Here is a 13,291-nt window from a genome sequence, read left to right on the forward strand (position 1 = left end):
GAACATGACTCTCCACGAGTAACCATGTATATGGAAGCCGAGGTAAAAGAGGCCCGAGAAAATGATGTCGACCTGCTATCAACAGCACGTAAGGCGTTATCACAGCCGAAAGGTCAACCCGCGAGTATTCCAGGAAGGGGACCTCGTCCTCCGACTTGTGCAGCGCACAGCCGGCATGCACAAATTATCACCCCCATGGGAAGGACCCATCATTGTGAGCAAAGCGCGTCACAATGATTCCTACTATCTTATAGATGCACAAGATCCTAAGGCGAACAGGATGGATCAGTCAGGCGAGGAGACCAAGAGGCCATGGAACGTAGCTTTGCTTCGTCCGTTCTATACTTGAGAGCTGAGTATTTGTATCGGTTTTTTCCTTATGCTGAATGTTTTAAGACAATGAAATTATCCGCCGGGTTCTTAAAACAAACTTAGGGACTTCCATATCATTTAAGTGCTGTATTGTAATTATCTTTCGTATGTCGGCATGGCTTAGTTGTGTAATCTTATGTCAGTTTAGTAATGTGTCGCTGTTGAAAATCCCCTCTATGACTTCACTGCTGTCCGCAACCCGGCTTCATGGCAACCCGGCTTCAAGACAACCGAACACATGAAAAGCGATTGCGGAAACAAGCAATGGCGCGATCCGAGATGCACGTTCTTTTAACTCGGCATTTCTTTCTTAACTCGGTTATTGCCAAGCGAATTCATCGAGTTACTTTTTTTGAAAGGGTGATTTATCAGTTTGCGATTCATACGTCGAACGCCGACAAGGCAGACAAAGGAACCGAAGTCATAAAATTTCAATAAGAGAAAAAATGAACTCGGGGACTCGGTCGGGAATTCGATAAACAAAAAACTTAATTAAATTAAAAACATGGTGCCTTGCAAACAAAAGTATGGTATTCCGGTTACATTTGCACCCGGCAGTCCGGGGATCTGATAATTCTAAAGTTTTTTCCGACATAGCTAAGAAGAGACAGAAGGGTTGTTGGTGCCGGAACTCGGAGCATCCGTCGCGGTGGAGGCCGACTCGACGACGATCTCCTCATCCACTGCCTCTTCCTCATCTCCGTCGGTCATCTCGCCCTCTGCTTCAGATGTCGGGCCCTCCACAAACGTATGCCCGTCGGCATACTGGATGAAGGAATAGGCCCGCTCCTTGCGCTTCTCAACTGCAGCACGTCGAGGTTGATGCCGTTGTACCAAGATAGTACGAACGACAATGCCTCGTCGGCATCGATGCGCGCGGCCGACTCCCGCCAGTCACTTAGGCGAGACTCCACTTCCAACAGGTGCTTCGCTAGTTCCGAGATGTCCGTCGGAGCTTCTTCTCCCGTCCACAGAGCGCGAAAGGCCCGGATGCCGGCATTCAGCATGTTGACGCTGAATGACTTCAGTGGCTTGACCCGGCTTGCAATGCTCACCAGGTAATCCACCAAGTCGTATTCGTACGGCACCGCTGCTGCTGCCCCTGCCGAATCCCTCTTTCGGCGGGCCTTCCTCACGGCCTCTTGGGCACTCTCGAGGGACAGGGGGAAGAATTCTGGCAAAGACAGGCAAATAGTAGTGAGTCTTGGCACCCTATTGCTGTTACTCGGACAAATGATCAGATGAAGAAATTTGCACCAAGGCGACTTACTCGTCAGCATATTGTCGATTTTGATGAGCTCGTGCCGGACGACCTTGAACAGCTGGGTCATCTCGGTCCTCCAACTCAGCGGCAGTGGCGCGGGTCTCAAGTTGGGCAACTAGACCCTTGCACTTTTTCACCTCGCTTTCCAGGCGGATCTTCTCATCGGCCTGGGAAGAGAGGGCCGAGGTGAGTTGACCCACCTCGGTCTGGTGCGCCTCGGCCTGCGCTGCAATCTGCGCCTGCAGCCGGGTCACTTCTTCCCCATGCTGCTCTGCCAACCGAATCTTCTCATCTGTTTAACATACATATATTACAGAGGCTGACATCTAATATGGATGAAACCCGGAATAGGGATGAAGTGATACCTTGGACCTCGGCGACGCGCTTCAACAGCTTCGCTACTTGAGCATTGTCCCCGGCTGTGAACAAGAGCAAGTTTAAGTCTTCGCAGAGCATTGATACTCGGACAAAGATTTTATTCCGGCAAAATATACTTATTCTGGCTCTCGCGATCAGCCCTCAACGCCTTGTGCGCCGCCGCCAGCTTGTTATACTTGGCTAAAAGCCCCTTGAAGGCGGCGGCGTCTTGTTCATGCAGAGCTACAAAACTGTGATTCACAGATAAGTCTAATGGAGCAGGAAATCGACGGTTATAAGCTTCAGGTTGACTATTCTAAACCTGGCCTGAATCTCGGGGAATAAGTGTTTGAATTTTCTAAGCTTCAAGCCGACTATTCTAAACCCGGCCTGAATCTCGGGGAGTAGGTGTTTGAAGTTTTCTAAGATAAGCTTCAGGCCGACTACTTTTTACTCGCCCTAAACCTCGGGGAATAGGAGTATGGATACTATACTGGAATTAGAAGTTAAGGTCTTTTAAGGAATTCTTCGTACCTCTCTAGCTCAGCTGGTCTCAAACAAGGCCACCCTTGCTTGATATATCCGGGCCGACACCGACTCCGGCGATGCTACTGGGGGAGGCCCCACCAAGGGGCTTTGCCGCGCCGACTAGAGGGTGCCGGAGGTCACCTCGTAGTGGTTGGCGCTGTTCCAGTCCATCAGGAACTAGCCCAGCGACCCCCAACTGTGCCCGCTGGTCATCCGGAGGGGAACTCCCTGCTGCCTTCCGGAAAGCTGCGGGCCAGTGGAACCCGGAGGCCCCGATTCTGCCGGAGTAGCGGGGCCTTTAGCTTTCTTGGCCCGCGCGGCAGCGAATTGAGCAGCTTCCGGCTGCGATGGAAACGGAGGCGGTGTCGGAGTTGCCTGCGGTCCTTGGGGTTCTTGGGACCCGTTGCCGGCTGTTGTGGCGTCTCCGAGACCTACGGCTCCGCAGATGTTTCTGCTGCTGTCGAGGAAGGAGCAGCCCCGGTTGCCGAGGTCCCGGCCGCAGGCATCCCAATTTGGCCGACGATCGTGGCGTCGACGCTCGGGCCGGCATCCTGGACGGGGGATGTCGGATCCGAGGCGGTTTCGGTCTCACCCGTGGCCGGGTTTGCAACCTCGGCACAGGAAGATGGAGCCGCCGGGATCTCAGACGCAATGCACGTCTGAGATTGCGTGGCCGTCAAAGCTGCCCCGCAGAAATAAAAGTTAGTCATTTGCATGACAACAAAGAAGAAAACCGACATCAGCGATTGAGGTGATATTGGCCTTACCCAGCGATCAGGGGCTTAGGCTTGGGTCCACGTTGCGCAGTTTTCTTCTGCTTCACGTTCTGCGGAAGATCTTTCTCGGCGGCGCGCTTCAAGACTGCGCGTCGCTCCCGGACCGGCACCGCAGCGGCGGCTGCGTCCGATGCCTCAGCAGCAAGCTTGCCCGAATCGGCTATTTCTGGGGTAAAGCAAGAGTGAGTACTTTGGTTACGAGTATTGTAAGGATTACGAGAAGATGTCGGAGATCCTTACATTCGGTACGGCGAGGGGCGGCATGGGCGATCGGCATGAAGTCCTTTGAGTCCGGGTCCTCAGCGTCGATGGACCTGCGCAGGGCCACGAAGCATTTGTCTGGGGAATTCCCGTCTCCGTTTCGCTGAAGAGAGAACCTCTGCACAAAAAAGTCAGGTTGAGCCGAGATAAGTATTCATCAGATAAGTGCCGGCATAAACATATGTCGGATGTGAACAAGAGATAAGTAAGAACCAAAACTTACCGGTGGAGCGCGGCGATCCCGGCTGTAAGCCGGCATACCCCATGTCCTTTGCTCCGACATGTTTGTCTTGGCGATCGCCTTGACTCGGCGTCGGACTTCAGCGTCAGTGAGCTTGAAGGTTGACACTCTGTCCGTGTCAAATTGGCTGCCACAGAAACACATTTTGTGTACCCGGCGCTGGAGCGGACACAGCCGCCGGTACACGAAGGTGGCCAACAAGTCGTCAGCCGTCATCCCGTTATCCTTGAGTTCGAGGATGGCAGCGTGGATCTCGTTGACCTCCGGGAGGGTCTCCTTCAGATCGTAGGTCCAATTTCTCTTCTCCTCCGGAGGGCCAACTTCGAATCTCGGCAAGTTAATCTTGTCGACTTCGGAATAGTTTTTGACATAGAAAAAGGTCTTGAGTCATTTTTTACAAGACTCAAGACCCTAAATCTGGGGAAGGCAGAACCCCGACGAGGAATGACGGTGGCAGCGCCGCATTGGGTCATCGGCTTCATGGCGCCGGAATTCTCCTTGTTGGGAAGAACCTGTGGCCGGAACATGAAGTACCGGGACCACAGGTCGATGGAGGGCTAGAGGCCGAGATAGCCCTCGCAGCAAGTGACAAATGCCGAATGAGTGAGGATGGCATTCGCCGGAAGGTGGTGCGGCTGGAGGCCAAAGAAATTTAGGAAATTCCTAAGAAAATTGCTAGCCGAAAGAGCGAAACCGCGTTCAAAGTGAGCAAGGAAAACAGCATGCTCACCAAGCTCCGGAGTTGGCACGGTCTCGTTGCCGGGGATCCGGCATTCGACATCCTCCAGGATCCGCCGGGAGCGGCGGAGCCACTCGATGTCCGCCGGAGTGACATTGGACCCCTCCCGGCCGGCTCGCTCGGAACCGGTCCTCTCCTCAACCTGTTGAGCAGCAGGGTCGACGGCGGGGTTGCGGGAAGAAGACGCCATGGATGGAGAGTAGATCTAGGGTTTGGAGTTTTCGGTGAGGAAGGTGCTTGCGCGAGGCTCGGGCAAGCAAGCAAGTGCGGCGGAGACTCAGGCGGATGCGAGCGAACTAGCGACGGCGAACTCGATGGCGAGAGCAAGAAACCGCAGTGGCGGTTGAGCTCGGAGCTAGCAGCGGCGGCGGAGGGCGCAAGGAGCGAGAGAGAAGAGGAAGGCAAAGAAGGCGAGGAGTGCGAAGGGTTTTTTACCCTCGCCCTCCCCCTATTATACTTACGGCGCAGTAATGGGGCGCGGATCGCCCCCGCCCACTACCTCAGTGGCTAACGGGAAGATTGCGCACGATTTGGGGGCAGTTTTTCCCATCAAAGCGCACGCTTGGTTACCGCGCGGCGTGGGATAGAGAATCCCGTCGGATCCGGGAGGATAAGTTTTCGTGTGGGAACCGAAATTCCCCTCTTAATGGCTCTGCCAGCTTTACTGTCCGATAGAACGCTGTGCTCACCTCAAAAGGCGCACCGGCAGTAAATCGGATCTTATCCTCCCGTTGGTTTTGAGGAGTGCAGAGTTCAAGTTACAGGTGGCGTCAGTATCGACTGAGATAGGACTTTTACTGTCGGCCGTGGATAAGAAAATAATCTCGGCTAGGGGCTGGCTAAGCACGCTGACCCGGAATGTCGGAGTGAACGGATCTCGGTCAGGAGAACTTGGGGCTGTCTCGGCATCCTTTTCGACTAAGCCCTGGTAGGCTTTGGTGGTTTGTCTATGGGAAACTGTCGTGGCCCGACATCTTTTCCTGCCGAACCACGACAGCTTCAGGGACTAGTGTCGGGGGAATGACCCCGGGTAGGGTCATGACGACATAATTCTAGCCGAGATGACGGAGGCAATCATAACGTCAAACTAACACTAAGCCGGCATACTGGGCGTATGCCGGCATGACTATCTTGTCTTATGAGTTTGTAGGATAAGGACGAGCACCTTGATCTCGGCGATGGCCGAGATCTCTCAACGGTCTTATCCTGACCACGCGGTGCAGAGTAAAGCAGCGCCATCATTATCTCAGAAAAGCAGTCAGCGCTTACGTACCGGTGTCAGGTGACTGGCACAAAAGAAGCACCGAAAGAGAATCTCTAACGGAAGCCGGCAGAGGATAGCTGTACTCGTTGTAGGGTGCCAGGGAAAAGTAAAGTTGTCTTGTCCCCTACGGTGCTACCTGAAGGGAACTAAGACGCGTGCCTGGCGGGGCCCAAAGAAAATGACGTTAGACTCGATCCACATGTCAGTGTGACATGGGCGGCCTATAAATAAAACCTTACACTCCTGTAGAGAGGGACGGAGCACTTAGACATCTAGGGTTCCCCTTCTTCTTCTTCTTCCTCAAGAATACAGCTCAAGGAGCACCATTCTAAAGCTTGCCTATCTCGGCTAATACAACAAAGCAAAATTAAGAGTCTTACCTCGGCAAGAGGGCTCGGAACCTGGGTAAATCTGTGTGTGCTTGTGTAACTTGTGCGTGTTTCTCTTCACATCCTCCCTTCTCCGGTTCCTCCTTCGTCCATCGGCCCCAAGTTAAGCCATCCTATGGCATCTGCCGTGACACCACCACGACAATTATGGACTACTTCGATGCCATGGCTTTTTTTGGTGGCGGCCATTTCACAGTTGCTGATCATCCCATTTTAATTGTCTCTCTTCTTGCTTCTGATCTGATGGAATAGATGCTTTTTTTTAGGAAAAGACTGTAGAGAATAACGCCTAAAGTATATTGTGAGCATCAGGATTTGAACACTGATGAGTAGAGTCATGCACCCGCAACTTCATCACCACACCAAAAGGTGCTTCTCTGATGAAATAGATGCTCGGTTTTTGGAAACCATAGGAAAATTGGGCCTATGTGCCAATGACGTGACTTTGCCTGTGTGTTTTATTTACCTCTTGGCCAAACTCGCTTCTTGGATCTTGTGGAGTTTCTTCCACGGTGTCCTCATAGATTTCCTTCTTTTTCTACAGAACCGATACAACTCTTCTGTTGCCTGTGCTGCCTTGCTGTGTTGTAACCATATCTATACCAATATATTAAATTAGAGTTGGTGGCGATGGTACGGCCGCCGTGGCCATACGTACGTCCTCGATCTTTTCCGCGCAATCGCTCAGCTTGCGCTACCGCACGGAAAAAACTGCGGCTCGACCCTCTCGCACACGGCCTGACCCCTATCTGGCTATCCCCTCTCCCTCTCGCACCTATCCCCTCGCACGCCGCCGCCCTTGTCTCGGCCGATCGATCCATCCTCCCCGATCCCTCTCCCCCTCGCCCCGATTCCACACCGCCAAGGGCCGCTGCCACCACTGTGCGTCCTTTGTCCGCGCGCGTTGATGCCACCGCACCCGTCCCCTGGTAAGCCCCAAATCGGAATCCTCCACTCTCCCCCGATTTTCTTTCTTCGACCTCTGCTCAAGCCGATTGGGTGCGGCGTGGCTCTGCCGCTGCCCTGTCTATTCCTCCGGATCAAGACGCCGCCGGCCTCTCCTCGCTGCCCGTCCGGAGCGCACCTCGGGCCGAGGCTCCTCCACCTCTCCTCTAGTCCTCCGTCGACCCTCGCTCCTCCTCCTCGCCCTCGCCCCGCACCGCTGCCCATTCCTCGCTCGCGGCCACCACCATTGGCGGTGCCGTGCGTACCGCCACGTCACTTGGAGGCGCTGTTGCAGGGTCTGTAGCTGCCGCCTTTCCTGTCGAAGACATACGACCTGGTGAGCGAGCCGCTGCTGGATGGGGTCATCTCCTGGGACCACCTCGGCAACAGCTTCGTGGGGTGGGATGCCTCCACCTTCGCGCGCGACGTGCTCCCGCACAACTTCAAGCACAACAACTTCTCCAGTTTTGTCAGGCAGCTCAACACCTATGCGCGTATCATAACACTGCATGTCTCTTTTTTTGTTTCTTCTCTTTCCTTCGTTTTGCACTCCAACGCTGGACTGGAATATTCATGCCCTCGTCCTCTGTTCGTGAGATGCTCTGTTTCTGTTATCTATCCATCAATGTGCTCTGTTCTGTTTTTGATTTTTGGCTTTTGTATTTGCCTAAATCTGGTACAATATGCCTTGGATACCGGGGATGTTCCCCCCTTGCATTTTGTTTTTTCCCTTTCCTGAGTGGGATTGGGGTATGTCATACCGAATTGGCCGTGCGCGAAAGAATTGGATTAACATGATCACGGCAACAATTCTGAGGAGTTGACCCTGTGATGCTACGCTTAATCCATATGCTGGCATACGACGTTCTCACATTGGAAGGTAAGCTTGCTTCCAAACCCACATGTGCATACACAGTTTTATTGCAATCCGTAGTGCGTGCGGCACCACCGACGGCGAGGGAGGACCGTCGATCACCTTTTAAAATAGTCGTGACAACTGTGCGTGCTCGTGATAGCGCACGGACATTTCCACTAGTAGTCAGCAATTTTTCATGTGTGCAAGTACGTGTTGCTCCTCGGACTTTTTGAGGAATACATTTAGGTGGACATCATGTTCACCCGGGTGAACTTCTCAATAAATAAATAATGAGAACATATCCCAGTATAAAAGCATTAGTGCACTTGTAATAATGTGTCGTCTTTTAGTATTGTTTCTTAACAAATGATAGATATTTAAATACAAAATTTTCAGTGTGTCTGTGGTACCTTAGATTCGCTTATTCAAGAAATCACACTTTTGGATTTTATTGTGTCAACTCATATTTTATCTGCTGCCTCACGACAAAATTTGTATCTACGATAAAATACAAGTATAATCTCTCATTTCCTAAATAATTACTAGTCATAGTTGGATTTTGTCTATATATACGGACGCTAAGAAACAGTCCGATCCGATCCGGAGGATCGATATACTACAGTACGTGCGTGGTGTGGCTCGCTCTCTGGCCTCGTAGCCCCGGCCCACACGCACGTACGTCGTTCCCAGATTAATTTCTAACCACACAGAACATAATCATCAGCTACTTACCACTAGCAATAACTTGGACGATGTCGATATGCATGCCATGACTGGTTGTTCCCAGCAGACAGATCAAAGAGAAGTAGTGCTCGCTACCTAGCTAGCCAAGATCCATCCAAGGTTAAGGTAGAAGCTAGAGGTAGAGCAAGTGCATGCAGCTGGGCAGCGCCAAGGCCAAGCGACCCAACTAACCCCAAGTCGTCCGGATTGGTTGGTAGACGTGTCGCACGCGCCACCCATCCTCTGCCGTCGCGCTCGTGGCCCTCCATCCGCCCGTCCAACTGACCTAACTCTCCCTTCCTCTCCAGGCCGGCTCTCTTCTCTCCCGTGCCCCGTCCTGTCCACCACCCACTCTCCCTTCGCGCCTATATATCTCCGTCCCTCCCACACATGGCACCACACCATTACTACAATACAAAGCAGCATCAGCATCAGCATCAGCTGTTTGTTCCCTGCGATCTTCTCCGCAAACGTACAGCCGAAACGTCGTTTAGCCACTGGTGAGCTAGGTAGAGCTACTCGGCGACCGATGGCGGCGGCGACGATGACGGTGGAGGAGGTGAGGAGGGCGCAGCGGGCGGAGGGACCGGCGACGGTGCTGGCCATTGGGACGGCCACGCCGGCCAACTGCGTGTACCAGGCCGACTATCCGGACTACTACTTCAAGATGACCAAGAGCGACCACCTCGCCGACCTCAAGGAGAAGTTCAAGAGGATGTGTAAGTCAGATTGCACCATTCCATGCATCCACGGCGTCCGTGTGCTTGCTTTGCTGGCCATGGACGCTAATTAACCAACTAATTTTGCTTACTCACTTTGATCATCAGCCATGCATATCCATGCAGCTAACGGCGCCATTCCTTTTTTGTGTTATTTGTGACAAGATCCAACGCGCGCGTCTTAGAGAGTCCTTGGCTTGCACACAAATGTGTATGCTTGCGTTCGACGTGTCTAGCTTGGGAAGATATACACACATGTGCATCAGAAGCATTTTTTTTCCTTGTTGCCGGTATATATACATATGTGTTTTTTACATCAAAATCAAAGGAAAAAGTAATGGGTTACCTGCAAAAAAAAGGAGGAGGAAAAAGTAATAGGGCCGGGGAGTAAGTTAACAATAAGTTACTGGCTAGCTAGCTAAGAGTTACTCCAATAGGAATCCAAATTAATGATCGAGCGAATATGTGAAAGGCTTCCGCGCACAAGAAGCATGGGCATGGAAAAAGGGGAAAACGGGCTGACACGCCGAACCCATTGCCGATGCAACTGTTTGTCCCGGTTTTTAAGTGCAAGGCAGTTAATCCTACTATAGCTACTACAGTAAACAGTAGTGCCACTATTTAGCACACTCGAGTGTGTCACTTACTATATGGGGCACGTGCTATGTTTAAAATTCCACTGGATAGATCGCGATCTTTAGACACCGCATATAAAATTAAATATTCCAATATAATTTGTTAAAATGAAAATAAAACTGAATAAATGTTTTCCCAGTAAAATCGAAATAAAGTTGTAGTAGTTGTTGGATTTATGTCTTTGATAAGTTTTATAAATATTTGAAAAAGTAAGAGGCTGAACAAATATAAATAGTTTTTGTACTACGCAAGAAAGAATGTTCAACAACTATTATCAAGTCCTGTATATGCATGTACCGATCGAGGATTTAATAATCTAGGACAAGCCAATGAAAGAATGACGCTAGCTGCCGGACCACGACCTTGACGTGCCGGAGCACCTAAAAATATCAGTGGGCCAGGGCCACCCAATAGCAAAGTAGAGAAACATGAGTCATGAGTTGACTTGACAGCTAATCCCCTTACAAAAATCAATAACACCCCAAATGTGGACAGCATTTGCGCACCTAATTAAACCTCATGAGGCCATTGCCCATGAGTACTTTTCTCCCATGCGTCCCCTTTGCCTTTTCTGGGATGGATGGTACTAGTCAGGACACGCCACCTATAGCAAACAAACACACACACACAGTCACACACGCTTGACGCCACCGCCGGCCGGCGATGTCGGCGCGTGAACACTTGAATCAACACCTGATTGATTGATTGATTTAAATTGCAAATATGCAGGCGACAAGTCGCAGATCCGGAAGCGGTACATGCACCTGACGGAGGAGATCCTGGAGGAGAACCCCAACATGTGCGCCTACATGGCGCCCTCCCTGGACGCCCGCCAGGACATCGTGGTGGTGGAGGTCCCCAAGCTGGGGAAGGCGGCGGCGCAGAAGGCCATCAAGGAGTGGGGCCAGCCGCGGTCCAGGATCACCCACCTCGTCTTCTGCACCACCTCGGGCGTCGACATGCCGGGCGCCGACTACCAGCTCACCAAGATGCTGGGCCTCCGCCCCTCCGTCAAGCGCCTCATGATGTACCAGCAAGGTTGCTTCGCGGGCGGCACGGTCCTCCGGCTTGCCAAGGACTTGGCCGAGAACAACCGTGGAGCGCGTGTTCTCGTGGTGTGTTCCGAGATCACAGCAGTGACTTTCCGTGGCCCTCACGAGTCGCACCTCGACTCGCTTGTCGGGCAGGCGCTCTTTGGGGACGGCGCTGCGGCCGTGATCGTTGGAGCGGACCCGGAAGAACATGTTGAGAGGCCGTTGTTCCAGCTCGTGTCGGCAGCCCAGACGATCCTGCCGGACTCGGAGGGTGCCATTGACGGGCACCTCCGGGAGGTCGGGCTGACGTTCCATCTCCTCAAGGACGTTCCGGGGCTCATCTCGAAGAACATCGAGAAGGCGCTGGAGGAGGCGTTCAAGCCGCTGGGGATCGACGACTGGAACTCGGTGTTCTGGGTGGCGCACCCGGGCGGCCCGGCCATCCTGGACATGGTGGAGGCCAAGATTAACTTGAACAAGGAGCGGATGAGGGCAACGAGGCACGTGCTGTCCGAGTACGGCAACATGTCCAGCGCCTGCGTGCTCTTCATCCTCGACGAGATGCGCAAGCGCTCCGCCGAGGACGGCCACGCCACCACGGGCGAAGGGATGGACTGGGGCGTGCTCTTCGGCTTCGGCCCGGGGCTCACCGTCGAGACGGTCGTGCTCCACAGCGTCCCCATCACCGCCGGCGCTGCCACAGCGTAACATATCGGTTCCTCAAATTCGTCCGGCCGTTTGTCATCCGTCACGTACGACAATAACTATCCTACACTACTACTGGTGTTGCAAGCTGCTGGTGAAGTCGATTAAATTTGTATCGTTATAGTATCCTACGTGGGTTTGTACGTGTTGGTAGAGGATATATTCCGTTTTGTTGTTTTGTATGTGTCGTCGTACGTCCGTGTAATGGTAGTAGCTAAACCGTATAGGGTCAAAAGCTGGATTGTGAGGTGTATTACCTGTGTACGACAAGATTGGCTGTTTAATTTCAAGCTTATGTGGTGGTGAAGAAATTATTTCAGTGTCTTCAGAGATATCCCTTGGAATATCCATGTATCGTAGTGCTTCCCCTGTTTCACAAACGTGTCAAAAAAATCCCCTGTTTCATAATGTGAAGTTAGTTTTTTTTTGCGGGGAATAGTGATAGCAATTGAATGTCAAATGAATTACAAATTAACTGTGTTTTTTTGTCAACAAAGTATATGAACTGGTCCCCCGGAGCCAGCATGTTTATAAATTTATTAAAAAGCATCGAAAGAGGTTAAAAACCCCGGGCTCTGCATCAAAATGATGCACACAGTCACATTTATTGATTTATTATCAAGCCTGCCAAAATGAACATTGAAATCCGGAGACCACACTGGGCACATCCGGCCAAGCAAATCCTCAGCGTGTGCCGTCTGCTCACGCTCTAGAATTAGCTTCATCCGTCTTCCACAAACACATGTTCAGAAGAGGGATCGAAGCATTGCAACTTGTCAAGCACGACGATCAGGCGCCATCGCAAACCTCGTCATCACACGCCAACATGATCCATGAGCACCAAAATAGCACCTCAAGGAAGGAACACTATGCCACAACGCCGCCACTACTCGGACCAGCAAGACGGAGCTAGGGTTTCCCCTGGAACTCGAGAAAAGTGGATCTTGGGGCTGAATCGACACCCTCCAATAAGGAAAGCGACGCCCACAGGCGCCGCCGCACCGATGCCGGCAAACACCGGTCAAGGATTTCTCCACAGCCCCACCCACAGCTCAACTGGATCAAGATAAGCAAGCTGACGGACAAAGCAACAACACCGCTCGCCGGGACGTCCTCTACTGCAGCAAGGAGGGCATGGCGTGGGGCTATGGACGACAGATCGAAGCATCATGGCCCGGATCCACCAACCACAGGGCCGCTCCACCCGCCGGAAAGGCAGTGACGCCGCGAGCCTGCGAGGCACTGGAGGCGCCATTATGGATCAGGAGCACCACAGGCCAGGCGAAGGGAAGGATGAAACCACAGCCCTGCCCAGCAGAGAACCACGAGCATAGGCAGACCGCCGCCACCATGGACGGAGCCGGCGACGGCGGCAGGGCACGGGGATAAGGATAGCGGCGGCTATGGTTTTGCTAGTTGGAGGGCGCCTGGGAGAGGGCAACACGGGAGTGAGTAGAGAGATCCTATTTTTCCGGTATCACC

The 13,291-nt window shown here is 52.5% G+C and overlaps 1 protein-coding gene across 1 annotated transcript; it reads left to right on the forward strand.

Moving 5' to 3' along the window:
* The first annotated feature begins 9,090 nt into the window (after window positions 1-9,090).
* On the forward strand, window positions 9,091-12,141 carry LOC100829639 (chalcone synthase 2). Its single transcript, XM_003577465.4, has 2 exons — window positions 9,091-9,434; window positions 10,800-12,141. Exons 1-2 carry the CDS (start codon window positions 9,245-9,247, stop codon window positions 11,810-11,812), a joined length of 1,203 nt encoding a protein of 400 aa, XP_003577513.1. The 5' UTR covers window positions 9,091-9,244; the 3' UTR covers window positions 11,813-12,141.
* Window positions 12,142-13,291: the final 1,150 nt, after the last annotated feature.

The sequence above is a fragment of the Brachypodium distachyon genome, chromosome 4 (genome assembly GCF_000005505.3).
Source record: "Brachypodium distachyon strain Bd21 chromosome 4, Brachypodium_distachyon_v3.0, whole genome shotgun sequence".
NCBI lineage: Eukaryota > Viridiplantae > Streptophyta > Magnoliopsida > Poales > Poaceae > Brachypodium > Brachypodium distachyon.

Excerpts from the sequence above, each read along its gene's own strand:
- LOC100829639 (XM_003577465.4), top strand. The coding sequence starts at position 9,245 with ATGGCGGCGGCGACGATGACGGTGGAGGAGGTGAGGAGGGCGCAGCGG. Across the intron at positions 9,435-10,799 it reads GGAGAAGTTCAAGAGGATGT|GCGACAAGTCGCAGATCCGG; the intron begins GTAAGTCAGATT and ends GCAAATATGCAG.